Below are 24,897 nucleotides of genomic sequence, written 5' to 3'. Positions count from 1 at the left end.
CGCTTTGCGTGGCACCCCCCAGACCCGCGGGGGGGGGCTCTTGCTGCCGCCTGCCAGGCGGAGGGGGAGAGGGTGAAGCTGGATGGTGTTGGGGGGGGATAAAGGGGTTTTGCCGGGGGCGAGGGGTGCACGGGGGGGGGGGGGGGGGGGGGGGGGGCGGGGACAGTCGGAGCCTCGGCAAAGGCTCCCCGGTGCGGAGGGGAAGCGGCGGCTCAGGAGAGGGGCTTCCGCTGGCTGCGGGGTGAGGGAACGCGAGAGCACAGCAACTTTATAATCGACTTTTTATTAAGATTATAAATTTAAACAAATCTGAACAGTTTTACCCGGCGATATACAATTCCATGTGCACAAAAATACAGGCTTACAAACAAAGAAAAAGGAGGAAAAAAAAAAAAAAAAAAGACCCCAACAGACCATTTGGCAAAGCATCCTCAGTTACACATAGTGCTGATACCATGAAGTTGGGAGTGGGCAGGCTGCAAATAAAAAAACAAGGAGGGGACAACGACCAGAAAACCCACCTTTTTACAACAAAAGGTTTTTCTTTACAAAAAAAAATTAAAAATCAAGAGACTCTATAGGAGACAGATCTCTTCACAAGACCAAACAATGCTGGTTTTATGATTTTGGAAGGCTGAAATCAGAACAGTTGAACTTAACGGGAGGGGAAAAATTAAAAAAAAAAAAAAAAAAAAAAAAAGAAGAGTAAGAGACCCGACACAGCACACTGGAGACGTGAGTAGTGTTACACGGTTACCTGCGGCATCACAAATACACACCGAGGCGGAGGCTCCGGGCTGCCGGGGGCGGCTCGCCCCCTCCCCGGCGTGGCAGGGAGCAGCCCGGAGGGATCCCCGGACCCTGCTTCACCCCCCCCCCCCCCCCCCAAATTCAGCTCTCGTAACCCTCCAGCGTTACCCCGGCACAAGCGGTGGGAAGGAGAAGTCACATCGCACACGTTTCTTCTGGGAGGAAAGTTGAAATGTTTCCATTTCTGCCCCCCCTTTTTTTTTTCTTTTAAATATATAAAGAAACGCACAAAACCGAACCGGCAGCGGCTGCTTCCCCCTCTCCCCGCCCCCCGAGCCCCGCCGAGCCGGGGCGGAGAGACCCCGCCGGGGCAGCGGGGCAGCCGGGGGGCTCCCGCCGCGGGGTCCCGGGGCCGGGCTCTCACGTGGCGCTCCCCGCCGCCAGCACCGGCCCCGGGAAACCCGCCGCGCAGAGAACCCGGGCCGACACAAAGAGGATTATTTAAATAGGTGCTTCGGGTTTTGTTGTTGTTGTTTTGTTTTCGTTTGCTTATTTTTTTGTTGTTTTTTTCTCTCATCTCTGCAAAAATAAAGTCCCAAGATCTTAGATTTTTTTTTCTTTATTGTACAATTTATAAAACACTAGCGTGGCTCTGCCCTCCCGCCTCCCCTGCGCACCCCTCGGCACCCTCCACCCCCCTCCCCTCGCCCCAACCCCCCTCCCCGCCTTTGTTTCAGGGTCCCCCCCTCCGGAGCCGCCGTCCCTCGGATCGCACCCCCGTTTTCGCAAACGCCCCCCGCCCCGCGCCTTGCTCCCGCTCCTCTCTAAAACGCGACGATGGCCCGAGTCCAGGCTCCCAGGCTCGCCAGCGCCTGCTTGCTGCACAGCTGCCCGTTGAGGGGCTGCTCCGAGTCCGCCTGCTGCCGGCTCACCAGCCCCGTGAAACCGGAGCCGAAGATGGAGATCAAGTTGGAGATGTTGGAAGAGTCCTGGGGGTGCTCAGCGCTGTACTCCTCGAAACGGGCGCGTTTGGTGCACGGGGCGAAGGGGGGGCCGCCCGCCACCCCGCCTCCCCCCGGCTCCCCTTCCTCCACCCCCTCCTCTTCCTCCTCCTGCCCCGGGTAATACTTGCGCTTGGTGCCCGGCGTGGGCGGCGGGGAGGCGAGCCCCGGCGCCGGCTGGCAGCAGCAGGGGCACTGCGAGCAGCAGTCCTGGTGCAAGTACCCGTTCTCCACCGTGGTCACGACGTGAGTGTCCAAATCCAGCACCGTGGTGCGGCTGCTACAGTGCGGCGCCCCGCCGCTCCCGAAGTCACAGCCGGCGGCGTAGAGCAGCCCCGGGGGCGCGCTGCCGCCGCCGGGACCGGCGCTGCCGGCGGCCCGGTAGAAGCCCGGGGACGAGTCTCTGCAGGGCGCTCGCTGCAGCTCCGGGGGCGCGGCGCACACCGGCACCTCCAGCAGCTCCGCGCCGCCCCGCGCCGCCGCGCAGCTCCGCGCCTCGCGGTCCTGCGTGTCGGCGGGCAGCGGGAGCGCCGCCAGCTCCGGCGGGGCGGCGGTGGGCGGCGGGCAGGCGGGCATGGCGAGGAGCGGGGCGCCGTCGGGGTAATGCTGCTGGCGGCGGTAGAGCTCGGCGTAGCGCTCGCTCAGGTAGAGCTGCCGGGCGTTGCGGAGCACATAGGAGACGAGCAGGTTCTTGTGGAGCTTGATACCGCCTCGCTGCGTGCGGGAGCTGTGGATCTTCCGCAGGGAAATACTGATCAAACTCTGCGCATCGAGGGTGCACTCCATCCTCCTCCGGCCCCTCAGCATCTGCTCTCGCCACCCGCGCAGCCAGGCACCCCGGGCCGCATCCACACGGCAGCCGGGAGGGTGCGGAGGGTCGCAAAACAGGAGGATAAAGAGGCGGGGGGGGAGGGAAGGGAAACAGAAGGGGGGGAAGGGGAAGGGGGGAGGAAAAGAGCCTGAGGTCGCTGGAGAGGGGGGAAATAGAGAGGGGCGTCTTCAGGGGGCGGCCAGCGGCGGGAGCAGAGCAGGCATCGACGTGCGCGCCGGTGGCTCCCGCTGCTGCTGCCGCCGCCGCGCTCCGTGCAGGGACGGCGCGTGCAGGCAGCGCCACCAGCGCCGCGCGCGCCCGCCCCGCGCGCCGCCCCCGCCCGCCCCTCCGCGCGCGCGCCCGCCCCGCCCCCCCACGCCGCGCGCGCGCAACTTCCCCCCGCGCCGGTCGGTACCTGTCGCGCAGCGGCACTGAACGCCCGCCCGCCCAGCCCCCGCTTTTATAGTGCCGCGCCGGCCGCGCCCCGCCCCCCGGCGCGCGCGGCCAACGGGGCGGCGGCGGGCGGCCTGACGAGCGGGCGCGGCGGCCAATAAGGGTGAGGCGGGCCCCTCGCGCCGTTCAAACGCTGACAGGCCCGGCACGGCCCAGGAGGGCGGCGGGGACCCGGCGGGGGCGCCCGGGTCAGGCGGGGGGCGCCGCTGGGCCCCGTGATGCCCTGTCGGAGCGGCGGCGGGACCGGGCTGCCGCCCCCCCCATGCCGCTCTCCACACACAGGTGAGCGTGGGGCGGCCCCGAGCCCCGCGAGGGCGGGGGCCGCCGCATGGGCCGCCCCGCTCCGCTGTCTGGGGGCTCAGGCCCCCCCGCACCCCTTCCTCCGTGACACCCCCGGGGGCGCTGCCTGCCCCCGGCACCCTCGGTGACGTCCCCTCCCCTGGCGTGCTGGGGGCGGCTGTCTCCTCCTGGCCGGACGCAGCCCTTCGCTCCCCTCCGCGGACCCCGGCGCGCACACACCCCCGCTTCGGGCTGCCCTGGCCCGGCCGCGTTAAAGGCGAAGGAGGCCGGGGGCACCCCGGTAGCGCCGGTTTCCCTCGCGCCCCGGCAGCAGCAGCAGCAGCAGCAGCCCCGCAGGGACAATCCCGCCCTGCCGGTGTCCCACTTCGCCCCGCAGGACCGGCCCGAGGTGCCCCGGCGTGGGGGCAGGGCTGTGCCCCTCGGCAGGTCCCCGGTCGCACCTGTGCTCCCCCCCAGCGGGAGCGGCGCCGCGCAGGGCTTGCTGCTAATTAAGGGCTCCCATCCCACCCTGTCGCACACAGCGGTCTTGAATCTGTGGGGCTGCACCCCAGCTCCTACAGGTGCCCCCTCACAGGGTGCACGTGACAGGAGGGGTCTGGGCAGGCCCTTTGGTATGGGTGAGGTTGGGGGGCACAGGGGTTCAGGGCTGCCCCTTGCTTGTTGCTTAAAGGACCTGGCCACCGAGGGACCCAGCCATCTTCCGGGGGAGCAGCAGTGCTCGGGGGAGCCAGTGTCACCGCCGAGGAGCTGCAGCAGGTAGGAGCTGGGGGGGCTCAGGGCAGGGGGCTGAAGCGTCTTAATGGCAGAAGGGGGTCATGAGCTGGGGAGCCCAGCGGGGACCGCAGTGGGGTAACAGGAGCTGCTCCTGAAATGGCGTCTTCTGTAGAAAGCAGTGGGGAGGGGGGGGTTCCCCGTGCTGGGTGCCTGCTCTGGGGGGTGTGCTGGCCTGTGTGCCTTAGCGGGGGCAGCCCCGTGTCTGTGGGTTGTGGGGGGTCTGCTGCAAAGCAAACCTCCAAAGCCCTTGCTCCCACCGGTGCAGCCTGACCCCCAAACCGCAGGGGCAGCCCTGTAAGGTGGTCACTGGGCTCCGTCAGCTTTGGGGGGCGGCACTGTGCAAAGCCTGGGCTCCACAGGGGGCTGTGGGGCTACACTGGAAGGGCTAGGGCTTTGCTTGCTTCCTGGCCTGCCTGGAGTCCACTGGCTCAGCTTGCTCACGTCCTCCACCCAAAGGAACAGGAGCAAGCCTGGCGTCAGGGCCAGGGAGGATTTTGTCCCTGTGGAAGGGTATTTGGGATAGCAGCTGGGCTGGGGCAGCTCATTGTCCCCTGAGCAGTAGCTGGCTAAGTCCACCTTGCTTGTGGAGCAACCTTCTCCACAACCTGACCTCAGCCATGCAAACTGGGCTGAATGACGCTCTGTGCATTCCCAAGCTCTTGTAGGATACTCTTGACCCGCTTTCCTTGTTTATAACATAGAAAGTAATCCAACCCCTGTCCAGAGAGTGGCTGTAGCTCAAGGCGGGGGGTATGGGCGGCACTGGTGATTTGGGGTTGCACTGTATCCTTTCTGTCCTCCACCAGTCTCCCTGGCAATCCTTCCTGGCCGCAGGTTGGCTTTTCCAAGGCTGTGGCTGCGCTTCAGCTGGAGATCTGGGAGATGATGCCCTGAGCTGGTCTGCACAGATACTATGGGGTGCTGCAGGGATGGGGTTTGGGGCCCATCACGCAAACTGGTGCTGAGCTTTGGGTGCTTTGGTGGCTGGAGCCAGGCCTTGCACCCGCTCAGCAAGATAAAAGGCTCTGCCCTCGCGGGGTGCTGGCGTTGGTGCTTGTGGACTGAGCCCCAGCTGCAGCTCTCCAGCATTTTCTGCAGCCCCCTGGGCACTAGGGGACCAGGGCAGAAAGCGCTGCTGCTGCCAGCCTGTGCCACATCTTCCACCCAGCCAGCACAGGCAGCAGTTGCCTCTCTTGTTCAGCTGGCATTTGCTGTATTCTGGCCCATCTCCAGCTGTAGAACTCCAGCCTAGGTGGTCCAGGCTAAAAGCCTGAACTGCTTTTTGGCTGGCTGCTATGGGGTGGCTTGGGCAGTGCGGACAGTGCCAGCCACAAAGCTTTGCCCTGGCAGACCTCCTCCGCCTCGAGCTCCTGCTCGCTGTCCCGCCTCAGCTTGGACTTGCAGCATAGCTTCGGGACGCTGCCCCACACCGGCCTGCTGCCCTGTAATCGTTGCACGGCCCTGCAGACCTCCGGTCATGGATTTAAGTGAAGGGCCAGGTGGACTCTGCAGGGCCTCGCTTGCAGCAGCGCCAGGTGTATGGAGGTGCAGAGGGCCTTGCAGAGGCTGGCACGTCACTGGGGCAGCCCCTGGGGCTGTGGGGCAGCCCCGATTCGGGAGATGCTGCCGCCTCTGGCTGTCAGGTAAGTGCCCTCTGCTGTAGCTGCCTGAGAAGCTTCGTGGCACCAGGAAAACCCAAGAGCACAGCAGGAGCCTTGAGGAGATGAAGATGAAATTAAAACTTTAATCGTAGTTAGACTTTGGGTAATTAATATAAAGGCTATAAAACACGGGCCTGATCCTCACGCTGACTGCCGGGCACCGTGTTGCAACTGGTGAGGCTGGCGGCAGCCGCAGGCTTGCTCTCCTGGCGGGTGCAAGCGTTTTGTTTGCAGATACGGTGGCTTTAATCCTGGAGCTGGGACGGGCTGCGCACTGTGAAAGCTGCGCTGCTTCGGTTTGGCCTGTGGACTCTGAAATCTCCCGGAGACAGGAATCTGGCTGATACCTGTCTTGGCACATGACTGTAAACGCTGCTTTCCTGAAAGAGGATAATGAACCCTGTCCATTTTCTGGCTGTGAAGCAGCAAGCTGGGGCAGGATGGGTTTGGTGCTTGCCTTTCCCAGGAAAATCTCTGTGCCCTGTCCAGCATCCATGTTGCCTTGTCTCCACTGGGGTTTGTGTGCCCTTCCCATGGGAAAGGGCCCTAAGGACCCTACTTCTCTAGGGGACAGTTGGTCTAAAACCATCTCTGTTAAATATAATTACAGCTTTTGACTGGCCATTAAATGGTGAGTACCATTATTTCCTCAAAGGAAAGGAGCATGGGCCCGGGATTTGCTGTTTGGAGGGCTGCAGCTGCACGTTTCCTGGTGTACATGCTGCTGGTCCTGGGGGCCAGGCTGTGGTGCGGGTGCTGTGAGGCTGGCCCTGGGCTGGGGATGGTGCAGCTGTACGGCAGTCTGTCTGTCCAGCCCTGCTGATGTCCGGGTGCCAGGGCTGGTTTCGCAGCCGTCGATCCTGCAGCAGGCTCCAGTAGCAAAACCTGGCGGTCCGCTGCTCTCAGCTGCAGAGTAAACAAGCTGGCAAGAGAAACCATTTTGCTTCAGCTAGTAGGAGAAACCCTTTTTAGGTAGCACTTCCAACTGGCAATGTTCTCCTTCATTAACCCCCTCCTTCCCTTTCCAATGAAACATGAATTTGCAGCAATCGGAGATCAGGCGCTTGCCGGTGCTGCCTTGCCACCCAGAGCAACGAACACAGACGTGAATTTACTGCTTGATCTCGTAATTTCAGTGCAATTAGACTGGCTGCTATAGAGCAATTTCCCCTAGAGCCTCAGAGGTCTGGGTCTGGGCCTGGGCATTGCCCAGCTGTTCTCAGACAAGGAAGCGGAGACATTTGTGCATTGGCTGAAACATTACTTTTTTTTCAGGTGTACCTGGAACTTGACTCCCGGGAGACGCGTCTGCGAGTTGGAGCTGTGGGTGCCTGGCATGTCTGAAAAGGAGCCTGCTTTTCAGGCTTACTTATTACAAGTCAGGCACCCAAAGCTAGTGGGAAAACAAGCCAGAACAAGGTTTTCAGGCTGAGCTCTGGGAGCAGGGCCGGCTTCTGCCACCCCCTCCTCCGTGCTGGGTAGGTACAATGTTGCCTGCCCAATCCCCCCCCCAACAAGCTGCTCCCCAGCTTGTGGGGACACCTGTAACACAGACCCACAGGGTCTGCTGCAGCGCGTGGAGGACAGGGCGTGTGTCTCCGAAGCCAGCAGCCCTCAGAGCAGTGTATCCAGCCGTATTGATGGAGCGGGCTGTGGGTAAGGCTGTCACCCCACTGCCTCGTTAGCCATCAGCTCTTTCTCACAGCTCTAGTACTGCAGCCAAATACTTTGTATAAAATCCTGGAGAAAATTGAGATGAAGCCACACTGAAAAAATTGTCCATTTATTGTTCCTCTGTGCTTTTAAGCTGGGGAGCTGTACAATGCCTCCCAAGCATCACCATGGCACGGGGCATGGATGAGGGGCTCAGTACTTTGATCTGGTCTGTTCCTACCTAACTTCACCGACTCAATTGCCTACATTTCTTGTACCCTGGGCACTGCTGTGCAGTGTATGGGTGCAACCCATAAACTTCCCTGCTGTTGCTTCATGGCCTCTCACGGCTGCATGGCCAGCAGAGCCTAACCCATCCCTGTGCCCAAGGTGGTGCTTACGAACTTTTCTGGTGCTTTCTGTGCTCCCACTGAAGTGTTGGGAGGTCCCCTTGCATGGGAATTGCATGACTCTTGCTTTGACTAATCCTGGGAGCGTGGAATTGAGGTGGTGATCGCTACCAGGATCTTATTGCTGATCCTCTCCACAGCGGGCTTTGCTTATCCTGCTGTGAGTGCCAGCCGGCTGGTGACGTGACCCAAAGGAGAAGGGGGCCTCTGCCTGTGCCGATGTTTTTTTAGGCCATGCTTGCTTTTGCCGCTTGGTGTGCCCAGCAGTCAGTCCACAGTAGCAGATCTGTTCCTTGCTAGAGCTGGGGGGGGGGGGAAAGAGCTGCTGCTGATGTGAGCAGAGCTGTGGGTGTTTGTGGGGAGGCTGCAGCATCCCAGTTGGTCTTTGTGTGATTTGCTTGGCTCACCTGGCACCCAGAGCCACTCGTGTGATGTTCTGCAGCAGTATAAAGCTTCTGGCACAGGTACTTCTCCAGGTCTCTAGCAAGCTTGTCCTACTGTGCTGGTCTCTGCTAGCGCCTTATCCTCCAAGTGCCAGAAACAAGGAGATATGTATTTCCTGCAAAACCATTGTGCAGGATGCTAAAGCTACAAGATAAACTGGGTGTGGCAAGCTTAGAGGGGATGAAGTTGGCATCCACTCCCTCCAGCGAGCTGGTGTTTCACACCTTGCACTGGGTGCTCACCTGGACCTTGCCACCCTGCTTGTCACAGCTCCCTGATGGATGTGGTGCATAAGGGACCCTGGAAGCTCAGGGCAGGCATTGCCACTGTGGTGACTGCCTGGGGGCTTGGACGGGAGTGTTGCATCAGTAGCATCCCCGTGGCTCCTTTGAGCATTTCTGAGGTGCTGCAGTAGTCAAAGTACCCACAGCCTCTGGCCTGCTTGGTAGCAAGTCCTGCAGCTTGCAGTGGTGATGGCACCAACGCTCAGACTGGTCGTAGGGCTGTGTGGCTTCAGGCTGGGCTTGGCTGCCTGGTGTTTCCTGTAGGAATATGCCGAAGGGCTAGAAAACTCGGGGTGCTTCTGTCCGTGAAACCCAGCTGTGCTCAGCACTAGTCCCATCTAGGAAGAGCTGGAGACTGAGGCTGCAGGGGGGTCAGTGTAGGTCACTCACTCAGGGCACTTGTGACCATGGCTTGTGGAGTCACTCCTGGGAGAATGCTTTGACCTGTGGTGGCTCTTGGGTTAGGGCTGGGAACAAGTATCGCTTAAGAGCAGTAAGGTGAACGGCAGGCTAAAGGCCAGCTTTGAGGTCTGGCCTCACCTGGCAAATGTGCTTTTGTCCTCATGGTCTGGCTGTGCGCTGAGCAGTTAGGCTGCCTCTCCGTGCTGGTGTTTGGCATGTCGGTGAGCTGTCCTGAGGAGAAACCAAGACCAAGACCCCAAAGTTGTTTGCTGCATTTGGCACCAGGTCCCTGGAGTGGATTTTGTGGGAGGATTGTGGATGTGACTACCACCTTCTTGGAGAAAGCACGTCTGTTCTGGGGGCTCCCCTGGCAGCTGATGTTGAATGGTGCTCTGGAGCTGCCCTGAGGTCTCGCCACTGTCACCCCAGATCATCACTTCCAGGAGGGATGGGTTACCCCAGGCAGCCAGGGCTGTTTTCTGGGCTGTGGTATCAGATGGCGGCTCTGTTTAATGGCTAAGTCAAATATCCTGAAGTCTTTAGTGTTGTGCAGCCAAGGGTTGATCCCTGGGCTTGGTCTGGCCTCGTGTTATAGCTGTAAATGTGGCTGTGCTGGTGCGCAGTCCTTACCCTAACTGGAAAGTCTTCTCTCCAGCACTAGTGTGAATGGGGAACGTTACCTGCAGATCCTTTTCCTGTCTGTCCTGGGTGGAGCAGGATGGGACTTGCTGGGGACCGAGTGGGATTTATAGCCGTGCTCCCTGCCAGCAATGGGACTGGCGGGCTGTCGGAGGAGTCCAGGCAGCAAGCTGTTACACGATGATGGGAGGGCAAAGAGACCAGGCGCCTGTGATCTAGGGCTAATCCTTCGTCTCTGCCTCTGTTTTGCTTCCCACCTACCCTGTCCTGTGGTTTCTAGATGCTAATCTGTGCGGGGCAGGGCATGTATTACAGCGCAGGCATCGTCTGGCGTGGGGCCCTTGGGCAGCCCCTGCAATAGGCATTGCCCACCCTGGGTGAGACCCCTGTCCCAGGGCTCACGCGCTGGGCAGTCACGCTTGGCACTGAGAGCAACCAAAGCTCAAGATCCTTCCCTGTCCCCTGTGCTCGCTAAGCCTGCAGGGAGGGCAGCTGGGGCAAAAATGGTACTAAAGTTGGAGCTGTGCCATGAGTGGGGAACGAACGCCGGGATGGTGTGTGGGACCTGCCCGGGCTGCTGGCCCCCGGCTCGGTGGGGGTCCCCTTCCTCGCTAAAAGTGACACAAAGCGTGTCCAATTAGTGCTGCCAGGTGACGCGGGGCTCCGAAACGGTTAATCGCTGCCTGCGACGGGAACGATAACCTCTCCCCAGCAGAGCCTCCCGGTGCCCGGCCGGATCGGGACTACAATCCCCGGCAGGGAGCGAGCCCCCGGGGCGTGCCGGGACTGGTAGTCCGGGGCCGGGCGTGGGGGTCCCGATGCCACTCGTGGCTGGGGCGGGGGGACCCGGAGGGAATGTGCCGTCTCGGGGAGGAGCCAGCGTGTTCACCCACTTTGTTGTTAAATACCTTAAAGGAGCAGCGGCTGTGCCCGAGCGAGCTCCCTAGCAGCGCCGCGCACCCCGGGCCGTGGGCTTTTTAAAGATAAAAATCACTCGCTTGGCCTCCGTTATTACCGCCATCTCCCGCGCCCCGTAACCCCTTCGGCGCCTGGGCACCGCCAGCCCGGCCGCGGCGCTGCGAGCGCGGCCCTGGGCCACCTCCGCCGCCGCGGGCGCTCGGGGGGGCCGGGGGCCGAGCCGTGCCGCCTCGCTGCTCTCCGTGCCATGGGCCACCAGCGCCCGGCTGTCCCCTCGCAGCGGGGCCGTCCCCGCTCGCCGGCCCCGCGGAGAAGGAGCGCCGGAGCCAAGCGCGGAGCGGCCGCGGTGCGGGCAGCGCGGCAGATTTCTCGTGCCAGCTGTGACCCGGAGGTTCCCCCCCGCACCCCCCAGCACGCACACACACGCCCCCCCCGGCATAATTCAGTCTGGCACCCAGTGCCTCCAGCCAAGCACCCTGGCCCGGCCCTGGCATGTCCCCAGCAGACGCCCACATCAAAGCGGCCGCGGCGTGCCTGGCCCCTGGCCAGCAGTTACCTCCAGACGGCTTGTGCAAACCTGGAGGGAGACGGCAGGGAAGCATCCAGCCCCCAGCGGCTCCTGCCGGCCGCGGGGCAGCCACGCCTGCCCTGGGCGCATGGTGGGCGCCACAGCTGGGTGGGTGACCCGTGATGGGGGTGTCCCTGAAACATCCACCCCAGTGGAGTCGGCTAGGTGTGGGCTGGCACCTGGGTGCCTCGAATTGCTTTGTCCTTGCTGCCCTGTCCTGGCAGTCCTCACCTCACCTCCGTGCCCCTCTGAGCCTCAGCGGAGGGGGGATGAAATCCCTCTGGCAGGCAAATGTGCTGGAGAGGGGCTGCTGGAGCACAAAACTGGAACCTTGCTGACTGGAAAAGCAGGAATAACCACCAAAACACAACTGGTGGGGAGGGCTGTGGCGCTGCAGGGAGCCAGCAGCTGAGCTGGCTCGCGCTGGGTGATACTCTGGGGCAGACGGCCCAGGTCTGCCTGTGCTGCCCAGGGTCACAGGCTGTGGCTCACCTGTGGGCTGCATGGGTGGGAAGGCAAGGGGAGGGCTTGGGTGGCAGGGCAGAGCCCAGCGCTCTTGGCTGAGCCTTTTTCTCCTGGACTGTTGGGTGCAGCTACGCTTCCCTGCCGAGGGGCTGCACTTGATTCTTTTTCGCTCCTGGGTGCAGGAGGAAAGAATATTGGGCATGCCTGATCCTGCCTGGACCTGGGCTCCAGCTGGTCCGTGCTGTGAGTTCAGGCTCATGTCCATACGGCTTCCAGCCTAGTGCCTGGCCCAGCATGGTTGGCAGCGTGCAGAGCTGCTGGTCTTGCTTGGATTTGGGGTTGTCTGGGTGAAAGTCATACCCAGAGCAGAGGAACTCTTCCCTGTGGTGTGGAAAGCTCTCCGTGCATGAGTGGCATGGCAGGAGCAGAAGAGCTGAAGCTCATCAGGGCTTGTGGCTGTGGAGGGACCTGCTGTGCCAGGACCTGGCTTTTCTAAATGCAGGGACTCGTGTGGTTGGATGCTGGATGACAACCTGTGCAGCAGTGACCTCCTGGGTGCATCAAAGGCAGCAGAAACCCTTCTGGGCTGCAGCGGAGTCTGCACTGTGTCATTTTTCTGTGCAAAAGGAAGCAGTGGAGTAGGAGAGGCTGCCTGCGGTGAGCTGTGGGCTGCTGCATCCAGTGACAAACCCAGGGTGCAGGGAGACCATGCTGCTTCTGTGCTGCAGGTGCAGCTAACCCGCTGCCTCATGGATGCTGAATAAGCAGCCCTGGAGGTCCTTCCCCAGCTGTGGCCAGCCCAGCAGTGTGTGGGAGCACAGAGTGACCCGTGCATCTCTTCTAGTGAGGTGTGAATGGGGATGATGGTGTAGGAGGAAACAAATTTGTCTCACCTGGATGCAGGGGAGAGGGTAGGGGCTCAGCCTAACACCTCCTGCTGTGCCTGGCTGCTCTCTGGTGTGTGCTTGGGGCCCTGGGCTGCACGGCTCAGCCTGCAGCCACACTGCCTGCCCTTGGTCCAGTCCCTTACTCAGTGTTCCCTCAGCACTCACGCAGTGCTCCCTGCGCTCCTCGGTGCTGCGATGCTGACAACTTTCTGTCTTGCAAACAGCTCCCTTACGTGTGCGTGCTGTGCCTGGCGCAGCAGGGACCTGTCTGTGTCTGGGATCACAGCCTCACAGCGTGTGGGGGGGGGAGGAGAGGTTCATGGGCTGCACGGGGCGCTAGTGAAGCTGTCTGATGGAGGTGGGCACCAGAAAGCTCCCCTACAGGCCTGTCAGTTACTCACTCTTTTTTGCTTTTCTTCCCTTGCCTGCCATTCAGAAACTTGCATCAGCAGCCTCACATCTGCCCAACACATTGTGATGGTTGTGTTGCAGCAGGTGCCTTGGAAGAGCCCTGCACTGAGGCAGTTGAGGTGCGCGCCCCTCCACATCCCCGAGCTGACTGTTTCTGATGCAGTGATGCTTGGACCCAGCCCGACCCTGGACCCGTCCTGCTCTGATGTTGGAGCAGAAGCCCCAAAGGGTGAAATACAGCTGCTGGAGGAGACAGCAGCAGCTGTGAGCTGGGGGTCCTGGAGGTGAAGCTGTTTGCAAACAGCTCCTGGGTGCACTGCAGTTTTGTGCACTGCGTGATTTTCCCACACGCACAGGCATTCCCAAGGCTGAAGGGAACTCTTCCTGCTCTGGGAAGGGTAGAAATGAGACATGGATAAAATCGCTAGGCTGGTGTTGCTAGAGGAATTAAGAGCCAAGCAACTGCATCCATAGGAACCTCAGTTCTTCTTTTATCCCCTTGCACATTGAAGTTAATTGCATTTCCAACTGACACATCAAGCTGTCCTGCCACAGTCGTCTGCAGCAAAGTCAGTGCATAGTGGTTGCTCTGGGATATAAACTTCACCTCTTGTGTTTTGCTCTCTTGGGGGAATAACGGCTTTCCCAAGGCTATTTGTGCTGTGGTCAGGTCTTAGGAGCCCAGGGCTCAAGCTGAGTGTCTTGCTAGGTCTTTATGGGTATCTCTTGAAGGTGAGACTTGTCAGGCTTAAGCAATGGATGAAATTTTTTTAATGGGTGTTCAGCAGCCACTGTGGAGGTGCTTAAAGGCATAAATTTTTTAAGAGCATAATGGATGTTAAGCTCTCAAAAATAAATCTGAAGTCTCTCTAGCCTGTGTTTCCCAAGGTACTGGTGGCTAGCTTAAAATGAAAGAGCAAGTGAAATGAAGTAACAGGCTTTTAGATGGTGCAGAGCACCAATGTGGAGCTTTTGCTTTCTTAGTGTGTCTGAGTTAGCACTCAGTCCTTCGGGATGCTGAGGGTCAGGACAGCAAGGTCTTAACCCTCAGCGGGTGCTTCAAGGACCTACACTGGAGAGCAGAGGTAAGGATTTTTCCCATCCCAGTAAGACTGGTTGGGCAGAGTTGCAGTGCCAGGCTCTAAAACCTCCTTCCCAGAAGACTTGCTGATGGCAACCAGAGACTTTTGGTCCAAAACTGCATGAAGGCTCTCCTGATGAAGCACAGCAAGCAGAGTCTGGGTGTGGGAGATGAGCCAGTGCCTTGCCCCCTCTAGAAAAGGACAGGAAGCCCTGGACAGAGCAGCTCTGCCCGTACCGTTGCAGGGAGATGACAATGGACCTGCAGAGTGCCAGGGCCTCCTCTTCTACCCTACACAATGAGCCTTTCCTGGGGAAGTGATGGCCCTGTGCAGGGGTTTCCTCCTAGGCCCTTGTTGCACCAGGAGCTGGGGCAGCAGGAAGGAGATACCCCCCCTGGTTGGGGCAGTGCTGTGGGGCTGGGAGATGGGGAGCAACTGGCTCCATCCTCCCCTGGCTGCTGTTACCCCTGGACTGGGAAGCAGAGCTGCTCCTTCTCTCTCTGCAGACACAGCGATGCCGCGGGGAAAAGGAGGTGGAGGGGTACCATGCTGGCATGGGCAGCACTGCCAAGGGTGCTGGGGAGCTGACAGCTCAAGGCTTGTTTGATGCCGCTTTCTTCTCCCACTGCTGGAGCAGGGAGAATGGCAGCTGTGGGAGCACCGAGCTCCTGCTTGTCTCCTGCCTGGGGAGGCTGGCCTGGGGAAAGCAGGAGCAGCCCTGATCCCGTGCACAACCCCAGGAGGCAGCGGGTGCATGCAAGCACTGGCATCCTGCAATGCTGTGCCCTCACATTGCTTTTGCCAGCTTCCCTCCCGAGTCTGGCAGGAAATGTTCCTTCCTTCCCCCTGAGGTCAGCTCCGCTGTGGCTCTGCTCTTTGAGGTCCTCTTGTACCTGCTGAGGGCTCGGCACTATTTTATAGGGCTTTTTCATGAGGTGTGCCCTGCGAATGCCCTCCCTTGGGCTGTGGTAAACATGCCTGGAGATGAGCAATGCTGGTGCCTTCAGGAGGGTGACAAAGTTGGGGCACCAGGTGACTTGTGCCAGGTCTTTCTGCTCCTTGCTTGGGTTTTGGGGAAGATCTTGACCTGCTCTGAGGTGACAGGTTCTGAAATATATCAAGTTGTGAATGCCTTGCTGTGGAAGAGGCATGAAAAGTGAAGGACTTGGGAATGATCAGAGAAAAATTATTCCTTGAAGTGTGGGTTCATGCAGAAATGTTACCTGCTGCTTCTCTAGTTCAGCCTAGCCCTATGGCCCTGTCCTGTTAGTGATTGTGTGTAATTATGGAAATTGGAAGAACATACTTCTTTGATATGGACAGGGTCTGCTCAAAGGGCTGTTGTTCATGGGGTCCAACTGCTTGCATTCATGCTGAAGGCAGCTCTAGATTCTGTGCCGCCATCACTCCTGAGCCCTGGGTTGGCCATCAGGGCTAACCCAAGGAAAAAAAATATCTCTATTTTATCTTCTTCCCGAAAGCTTTGAGGATCAGGGCTCTTGTTTCTTGAAAATACAAGGTGTGGCTACACCAAGTGCCTCTGGCAGGAGGCTGGCAAGAGATGTGAACAGAGCCTGGTGCCTCCTTGCTCTGGTTTGCACATCTGGATTTTCTTTCCTGCTGTTCCAGCCTGCTCTGAGCACCACTCACCCCTGCTCGGGCTGGGAGAGCATTTCTGGGTGACTGCTGCTGGAATGAATGGGGATGGGAGAACGCCATCCCAACCCAGCACGAGTTTGCAAGTTCTCTGGGCTCCCAGCTGCTCTGGCGGCTGCTGCTGTTGCTGCTGCCTCTTGGGGGAGGAGAGGAGGGACCAAGCAGGGGTCTCTGCTCCTTGGCACAGCTGCACCGGGGCTCTCTGCAGCTCCCAGGCACGGCAGCTCTTCCCCAGATGGAGGATGGGGCCCTGGGGGTATTGGCCGTCTGCTGCTTTGCTGCCCAAAAAAGCCTGGAGGCTGTTTTGCCCTGCTGCTCTGCTGATATCCATTGAATTGCACCAAAAATCATGCTCCCCCCCATTATCCCTGAAGATGGATGCAGATGACTCCCCTCCTGACATGTGCGTGATCTGTGCACACTTGGCTCTCCTCTCTTCCCAGGCAGCTGGCAAGTTATTTTTGGTTCTGGAGCGGCCCATATCTGGTTTCTGCTGGGGCAAGTCCCTGCGCCCAGCGCAGCTCTTGCATCCCCGGGGCTTGCAGGAGGAGGTGGGATGTGCTGGCTTCCCTTGCCGATGTGTTGGCTGGAGCCAGCAGGGATGCTCCAGTGCTCACCTGCTAAAGGGCTGGTCTGGCATCTCTGTGGAATGGCTGAGGAGAGGGGGAAGTTGGCCAGGTCTGCGGGGACTCACCTGGAGGTAGTGTCCCGGGAAACCTGATCTGTGGGCCTGTTTGGGGGGAGAGGGATGGGCAGGAGCAGCTGGTGCTGTCGCAGGGCTTGGAAACCCAAGCCAACACCTAGTCACATGCATCCCCTGTGGCTGGCAGGCTGGAGGAACGGCAGCCCCCTTCCCTCGGCTCCTGGCCTCCTGCCCAGGCCCTGCAGTGGAAATCCTTTTGGAGGGGCATTGGGGTGGCTGAAGGGTTTGCTGGTGGCAGCCCTGGGGCGATGCTAGGGACCTCCTGCCCTGCCTCTCCTCGGGAAAGGCTCACAGTGGGAAATGTGGGGGCTGCTATTTGGCTACTTCACTGCAAGGACGTTCCTCCCTCAAGCACCCCTGCAACTCCAGGGCATTGAGCCCTTTCTTAAAATCAAGGTTTGTGCCAGCAATCCTGGAGCAGCGGCTTATTCCACTGCAACTGGGTGCTGCTCAAAGCATCCTTCCTGCATCTGTGTGGTGAGGTGCTCAGGGGTCCCTGCTTATCTAGAGACGGAGCAGACGGCTTTTCACTAGGTTAGACATAGGCTGAGTATTTGCTGGGCAGTATGGGCCACATGGGAAGGCATGACTGTTTCTCAGTGCCCAGCTGGCTCTGCGGGCTGGTGGAGCGCAGCACCTTGCTGGAGCTGAGCCCACAGGAGGTGCTTTGAGAGCAGGCATCTGCAGCGGTTGTGTGTCCCCAGCCATGTGCCTCCAATGTATTCAGGAATCATTATTCAAGGCTTTTAGTAGGCTGGTGTCCTGTATATGCTGGTATTTGGTCCTATGCTCTGTACAGATGCTCAAGAGCCTGTGTGTCTGGCAGTGCAGGTGGTATAAGAGACCATTCCCAGGCAGTGCCGGCTGCCATGGCTAAGGACGCTGCATCCAAACATGCCAGGGAGAGTGGGACCAAAATCATGACACATATACTTGCAAGGCAGTGGCTGGCAGAGATGAGCTGCCAGGGATGCTGTGGGTTGACCTGCTTGCCAGAGTCACCCTGATATATCCCTCCACATCAGGGGAGGCTGCAGCACTGCCTGTCCAGTGCTCCCTGTCCTCCCTGGCACAGCTACCGAGCCAGGACAGCTTTTTCTCACTGAAAACTCTGCCTTTTCCTCTGGGGAGGGAGCATCAACACATACTCCCACGCTCCTGCTCATCCTCTTTCAACAAAATGCCACTCTGACGTTTCTTTCTGCTCCTGGCAGGGAGCGAAGCTGTTTCCAGTCTCTAACTGTGGGGTTTCTGGTGCAGGCTTGCAGGTCTGGGCTCCCCTGCCCCAAGCATCCCCCTTTTCCTCTCTGTGTGGGGTTTCTGACTCGCCTCCCAGGACCAAACTGTATCATAACTCTGCAAGGCTGGCTCCTGCCAGCTCTTCTGTGGGAGAGCTTGTCTCCTCATGAAGCCTGAGGGTCTCAAATGTCATTGAAAACAGAACCAAATCAGCTGTGAATAGGCTTTAACTTACTATTCAGGAGTACAATAGAAAAATCAAATAGATGCTTCATCTCCTTCCACTGTCTGTGTGCCTGCTTTTCTTTGTTGCAAGTGACAGTGGGAAAGAAAACAGGTTTGTTATGAAAGCACCAGCTCCAAACTGCCCTGTTCTGTTAATCTGGAAACGAGATGTGAAAGAGGTGGCTTGTGTGGACCAGGGCTGCTGTAGGTAGGAGCAGTGCAGGGCTGGGGTTGGCAGCTCTGTTACTCCACGTTAGCTCTGCAGTGTGCAGAGAGCACCCGAGCTCAGCACAGCACAGCAGGTTCAGTGCAGATGGCTTTGTCCAGCTGTTCATCCTCCATCCCTCCTTCCACTGAAGCTCTTGCAGAGGACTGGCTGCCTCCTCGTGCCTCCTGGTTTTTGGCTGCATAGCACAGAGCACATCGTGTGTCTCTGTGCTGGTCTACGCTCTGCTTCTTCCTTGGTCTGGCCACCCTGTACAATTGGGCACAGTCTTTGGAAAAATCACCCAGACCAAAAGCGAAATTCAAACGCACAAACCAAAATATTTGGTGCAACGCATCCTAGGGCTGTCTTGTGCCACCAAAATGCGTCATGGGGCACGTGGCAGGGCTACCTCGTGCCACAAAGCTGCTGCCAGGGATGTGGTGCTGAGCGGGTAGGAGAAGGCGAAGGTCTCGCTTTCCTTCCTGCAGAGCTGATTCCCAGGGGCTCTGCTTTTGGGGTGGGCTTGTTGGCAGGGGGCTGAACGCCAGCCCCACACACCCCATGAGCAGGGCTCTGCAGCCAAGCGCCCCCCTCCCCGGCTCAGGCCGTGTGCCAGGCCCCGGTGGGGGCAGGCTGTGGGGGGTGCAGTGGCCTTCCAGGGTTTGGTGTGGGGCCTGGTGTAGGCTGCAGGCCTGGTGCAGGCTGGGTGCAGGCTGCGGGGCCTGGTGTGGGCCTGGTGCAGGCTGTGGGCCTGGTGCAGGCTGCGAGGCCTGGTGTGGGTCTGGTGCAGGCTGGGTGCAGGCTGCGGGGCCTGGTGTGGGTCTGGTGCAGGCTGGGTGCAGGCTGTGGGCCTGGTGCAGGCTGCGGGGCCTGGTGTGGGCCTGGTGCAGGCTGCGGGGGGCGCGGTGGCCCCCCAGGGCTCATGGCTCAGTGCAGGCCGCCGCACCGTGCTGACACCAATGCCATGTGAGTGCCGCCCTTTTGAAGTCTGACACCCGGGATTTTCCCCACCCACTAAGAGGACTGAAGACAAAAAAGAGCAGGAAAGAAAAAAGGGGGGAGCCCTCCAAAATGCCGTGAGGGCTTGTCGAGGAGGCAGAAGTTGAGAGGGGCTGCGGGGGAGGGCTCAGCGCGCCTGGCCAGCCCTGAGGCACCAGTGCGGGCAGGTTCAGCCCCACAGCCTCCCGGTGCTGGGCTGAGCCGCACTTGCCTGGCAGAGCACACGGGGGTTGGCACAGGCAGCAGGGGAGGCGAGAAAAGGGCTTGGTGTGTGATGGCTGCAAATTGTGCCCCTTCTTGCAGTTCCCCACCCCCCATTCCCAGCTGCATCCCAACCTCAGGTGAATCAAGAGGGGCCCAACCCTGGGCAAATCAAGACAGCCAGGATCTGGCCCCACTGATGTAAAGGTTGGAGGATTAAGCTGCCTTAAACACCAAAGCCTTGCTCTGCCTGTCAGACAGATACCCCAGGGGCAGACTGGAAGGGTGTGGAGTGGAGGCTTTACTCTGCAGAAGTAGGATGGGAACATTTACTGGTCCTGCCTGTTTGGTTTAGCACTCCTGGCTGAGGCTTGGATGATCCAAAAGGGAGCTTGATCTGAGATGCGAGGATATAAGTTGTTATTATTTAAAACTTCTAAAGCCTGAAGCTACAAAGCTGTAACTTGGGCCCAGATTCACTAGATAGACCTGATCTGCCAGGGACGGAGTGGTGGACACAGGGTTGGATGTGATGCCTGTTTGTGGAGGGTTGTGCTCGTGCAGGTCCAAATGAGACCTGCAAAAGCAATGACGGGATCCCACCCTGTCCCTTGCCTCCACCCAGCTCTAAGGCTCAGCTTTAGGTTTGAAGTCAAAGCTTTAGGTGGTTGAAGCTGGGTGCCTTTGGATCCCCAAACCCAGGCTTGACTCACACCTAGGGTACATACGGTGTGTCCTCATCTCTGGAGAGAAATGGATGTTATGTGTGGCTGACTGTAGCCAGTCGGGTCCTGCTAGTGATGGAGGATCTGCTGGACCCTGCCAGAGCCTGGAACAACACCTGCGCCTGTGTGAAGTGATGCTTGGCCCAGCTTGTCCTTCGGTGCCATGAAAAGTGGCAAAAAGGGAAATTCAAACCCTCTGTACCATGCTCTACCCTGTCTGGGGCAGGGGGAGGGGGCCTGGAGGGGAGTGTATTCTTGCCAGAGCTGCTCTCACCACGAGTGACCTTACCAGGAGAAGGGGCTGAATGCTGGCAGCACATGCAGAAGGAGAGGGATATGTGACCAGATGGTGTGAGATGTCCCAGCAGGAGCTCACAGCACTTCAAAACAGCCACCCTTTCTGTGGGGTGTCATGGGGAATACTTGCAGGTCCTGGAGCTGCTGATATCTTCTGTTCTTCATCACCCATGGCAGCAGTGTCAGGACTGTGCCAAGTTTTGTATCTAGGTGGCCTTCACTTGGTGAGGTGAGCTCACCCATCCAAGGCAGGAGGAAAGATGCTTTGTAGTCTAGAGGTGGCTGGGGCTTGGCTGTATTGTTACCCCAAAAGCTTGAGTCCCTTCATCTTCCCTCCCTCTTGTCCATGCGTGGCCACCCTAAGACTCTTCCCTCTTGTTGCAGGCAGTGGGGTTCAGCCTTGTGATTTTGACCCTCTGAGTGTCAGGATTGACTTCTCCTTTGGGATCTTGCAAACTGCTGCAGAACAGAGCAACTGCTGAAGGTGTCCTGCCCTTGGCCCTGCAGCCATGCCAGATGCTGAGGTCTGGAGAGCAGCACTGAAATCACTATTTCAGCTAGAGCTGCTTGCTCCTACCCTCATGGGAGGGATCCACGTACCAGTTGCTGGCTGCAAGAGCTGTGTGAGTGCACAGCTGAAGGAGAGAGCTGCTGGGATGCCTACCAGAGGGGAACGGCAAGCTTTGCCCTTGCTCTTGATCCCAGGGCTGCGAACCTCAGAATAACGGAAGGAGGTGGCTGTTCCACCAACAGGGTACAATAAATGTGCCAGGATCCTGCTACTAAACACCCGTGCTTTGAGTGTTTTGTGTGAGGGGAGACTGCTTTGAGGTAGTATGTAGGCAACTGCTGTCTCAGTGCTATGGGTGCGCTGCTTTAGGTGGAGAGGATCCTGGTCCATGCTGCTGGCATGCTGCAGAAGAGGGGAGCTGATCTGGGGAAGGCTGCCTGCACTTGGCAGATGGGTTGAAATAGAAGGAGTCTCTTCCAAGACAGCCCTTGATGGAAATCAGCCTTGCACAGCTCTGGGGGTGGGCTGTGGGGGTGAAGGTTTGGGAGATGATATGCACGGTGGCTGCTAAATTTAGGAGGAGATCATTTTGTTGGTTATCTCCTTGCTTGGTGTGCTAGATCATGTCCATAGCTCATAGCCTGGTCCTGACGAGTCCTGTGGTGCCTGTCTGTGTCCATGCATGGGAGGAGATTCTACCCCTCCACCTCCCCCTGCATCCTTGAGACCTTTAATCTTTCATGCTGTCTAAACCAATCCCCTTGGGGAAGGAGATGGTTAATTAGCCCCTTCTCCCCCTGCTCCTCACTGCCTGCGTTTCCCAGACCCTGCTGGCTGGTGACCCCCTCTGCAATGTGTCTTCAAAGCTTGTTATCTGCCCTGTGCAGATTTCCCTGGCAGGAACAGGAGGTGATGCTGCAAAGGCTCCAGCTCCCATCACAAGTGTCTGCCAAGGCGCAGGGAGCTCTTCCCAGCCTGGCCTGGCTTGCAAAGGTGTTGGGGCTGTTCCCTGAGCTCAGATCCCAGAGGAGGTCAGGAGGACATTGTCCCCGAGCAGTGCTGGTCCTGAGATGGTGCAGTACCTGAAGCGGATGGCCTCTGCTGTGCTCCTCTTCAAACCGGGTGGGAGACATCCCTTGCTCTGGTGGCACTGGCACTTGGAGATGAAGCAGGATCCTTAAGCGATGGGCTGCTTTAGGGCCTTCCCTCCCTTTCTCTGGGAGATGCTGGTTCTTCTCTGGCCTTGCCTGATGTGCTGGAAGGCTCAGCTTTTTGCAGATGGGCCCTACGTGAAAGTAATCTCAATGAGGGTGAAGAAAAACACCCTCACCTGGAGCTCCCAGCTGGCCTTCTGCCTGGGGGAAGGTGAGGGGGTGCTGCCTGCCTTGCTGAGGCTGTAAAAGGAGGGGGGGAAGGAGAGGGGACTGGATCCGTAGGCGAGGGAGCACCCAGGCTCACCAGCGAGCTGCTGCATGTGCAGGAACTGCTGATCCTGCAAACGGACCGTCACCGTCTCCCGTGTGTGTTCCTCCCGGTGGCATGGGGCTGCGTGTGCGTGCGTGCAGCGGGGCACCCATGCCTCTTGTGTGTGATGCGGAGGTAAAACAGCTCTGCTTTCCCTAGGCGGGGCTGTGCTTCGGGCTCTGGTGTGGAGAATGGGGTGCCTGGGAGAGGAGTGCTGCTGGTGGGCTGCTCCCCCTCCATGCCAGGGTTAACCTCCTCCAGCAGTGTCTCATGTGGCTGGGATAGATCTGCCTTCTGCAGCTGGGGTAGGGGAAGGAAGGAGAAAGCTAGTTGTGCAATCGTTCATAGAAATAAAATGTGAAAGGAGTGGGAACACGGCAGTGCAGAGGAGCTCATCTTCAGGAGGAACCCGTGTGCTACCTGCACTGGGTCCATCAGCCTTCTCCTGGGTCCAGGCACTGAGCACGGCGCTGCTGAAATGCAGGGAGTGATGTCCCTTGAACCCCTCCCGCCCTCTCCCCATGCAGCATGGCTGAAGGTTTGCAGTAAAACCAAAAAATGCCGTGCCCTAGAACTGTGCTCGCTGCCAACTTCTCTGACCAGACCCTGTGCTTTTGCCCAAAGCCGGTAGCTGTGAGGATGGAGATGGGGAGAACAGACTGGTGTTACGCTGCTCTCTCGCCTGCAGCCTGTTTGCATTCATGATTGGATCCATGCATTAAAGTGCTTTGAGCTCCTTGTTACCAAAGTGCAGACTCTGATTTTAACGAGGCACCCGTGGGAGCCGGGACTGGGAGAGACGAACCGCCGTCCTGCTGAACCGAGGCAGAGCTTGACAACAGGCACTGCTGCCTGGAAACGGTGGGCAAAGGCTTTATTGACCACTGGAGGTCACTTTTTCAATAATGCAGTACAATCCAACTTTATTTTGTCAGTACCTTTCATGCAGGCTGCTTCCGAGCTGCTCAGCAGACTCAATGCAAAGGGAGGGAGAGGAAAGACTTCTTGAGCTGGGGAGGAGGAGGCTGCTCAGCAGCGTGGGGTGCAGAGCAGAAGCTCTCGTGCTTCAGCAAAGAGGTAGAGGAGGAGAAGAGCAGAAAGTGAAGCAGCCTGGATGCTGCTCCCCTGTGCTGTAGATACATCTTCAGGCTCTTAAGCAAACGAGTGTGTTTGGCCCTGGGGGGGGTGGAGGAAGGGTGGAGGAGGCAGGAGGGTGCAGGGGAGGGATGGCAGGTTGGCACAGGCAGGGCTGGGTGCTGTGTGGGGAAGGTCAGCATGTGTTTCTCACCTGGAGACAGTCAGTTGGGAAATGAAGGCCCTACAGTAGCATGGTCAGAAATCCAGCTTGCTGCAGCTGTTTGCTTCTCCGAGAGTGAAGGAGCTTCAGAAAACCTGTGATTTGAGCTCGCAGAAGAGCTCAGACCTGGGCAGGCTCAGGCCATATCTGAGCCAGGAATTGTGCCTGAATTGTGTTCCTTTGCTCCCTGCATGGTGCCAAGCTGTTCCTGGGAGGGTACTGTGACCTCCTGTCTGCTCCACGCATAGAGGCAAGGTTTCTGCCCAGGCTGATGCCCCGCGAGGGCTTGGCCAGGTCCCTCCTTCCTTGCCCTCTGCAGGCAAAACCCTGAATGCTGTCCTTGGACAAGATGAGCTCTGGGGGCCTGTGAGAGAGTGTCTTTGGACACCCCAAAATCCCGTGCAGGAGTGAGAAGGGACATCCTGGGACTCTCTGATGCCAACAGCTGCTGCTTTTGCAAAAGAACTGGGGGAGTTTCTGTGCTGGGGAGGAGCAGAGTTCCCAAGCACAGGAAAGGGTGGAGATTGGAGGTGGAAAACCCAGCAAAAAGGCTTTGCTAAGGAGTGGGCAGCCATGGTTGGTGCATGAGCTCTTCTGTCAGGCTGCAAGCTTCCCTTGCATGGTGACATGTGGATTTCAGACCTGCTGTTTGGGCTGAGTGGCTTGGGGTGCTGGACATGCCTGCCATGGATGTTACCTGTGGGAAGGGCACCACTCATGTGGCAAACCTTTCTGGAGGTTTTCTGGCTCCCCTTGAGTTCACAGTTCACAGCCCACAGTCTTGGCTGCCCCACAGGCAAGGCTGAGCCCCGTTCACAGATAGCAGCCTGGGGACAAGGTGCAAGTGATGACCCAGCCCAGCCCACCACCTTTCAAGCAGCACTAGGGCCATGAATACAGGATATTTGCACGTGAGTGCCTGGACACATTGGGTCCCAGGAAGAGGACAGACTGGTGGGCTTGAACACCAGGCTTGATCGAGGGTCTGATCCAGAGCCTTGAGGCCTTGCTGGTTCAGAGGTGTGCAGGGAACAGGCTTGTTTGGTTTGCAGATCCCTCTGCCTCACTTCCCGTTGCCTCCTGTTGCTCCCATGCTGCCTATTTTCTTCTGTCTGAATCCTTGCTCTGCCCTTTCTCTGGCAGGAATGCAAACGTTAACCTCTATCCACTGTGTTTTGGGGTCTCCTTGCTCTGTGCCTCCAGCGTCTTCTGACTACCCAGTCCTAAATTCTCCGCTTCTGACCAGGAAAGGGGAGGTGTCCTCCTGCCTCGCCTGAGCCTGTTGGAGCTGCTTGAAAGGACTGTGGGGTTTCAGCAGGACTCCGAAGCCCAGAGGCATCTAGCTTGGCACTGGCGGAATTCAGTCTTCTCATGTTTCTTTTTGCTATGCTGGAAGTCGGTTGGGAAGCTGGTCATGCCCGTTCCACCATGTGGGAACCACTTTTCCCTGCTGCCCTTT

The 24,897-nt window shown here is 58.7% G+C and overlaps 1 protein-coding gene and 1 long non-coding RNA gene across 3 annotated transcripts; one reads left to right on the top strand and one right to left on the bottom strand.

Moving 5' to 3' along the window:
• Positions 1-264: 264 nt before the first annotated feature.
• IER5L (immediate early response 5 like) lies at positions 265-2,894 on the bottom strand. Its single transcript, XM_040607585.1, has one exon. The coding sequence runs from the start codon at positions 2,556-2,558 to the stop codon at positions 1,575-1,577; it is 984 nt and encodes a 327-aa protein (XP_040463519.1). The 5' UTR covers positions 2,559-2,894; the 3' UTR covers positions 265-1,574.
• A 288-nt stretch (positions 2,895-3,182) lies between these two features.
• On the top strand, positions 3,183-21,089 carry LOC121094299. 2 transcript variants are annotated; one of them, XR_005829802.1, is made up of 3 exons: positions 3,183-3,297; positions 3,986-4,071; positions 20,551-21,089. It is a non-coding gene; the product is annotated as an uncharacterized LOC121094299 (long non-coding RNA). The 2 variants fall into 2 exon arrangements; XR_005829801.1 differs by lacking the exon at positions 20,551-21,089 and adding an exon at positions 7,026-7,510.
• The last annotated feature ends 3,808 nt before the right edge of the window (positions 21,090-24,897 follow it).

The sequence above is a fragment of the Falco naumanni genome, chromosome 9 (assembly GCF_017639655.2).
Source record: "Falco naumanni isolate bFalNau1 chromosome 9, bFalNau1.pat, whole genome shotgun sequence".
In the NCBI taxonomy this organism is placed as follows: domain Eukaryota; kingdom Metazoa; phylum Chordata; class Aves; order Falconiformes; family Falconidae; genus Falco; species Falco naumanni.
The sequence above is the reverse complement of the archived record's forward strand: the minus strand, read 5'-3'. Positions and strand labels throughout refer to the sequence as shown.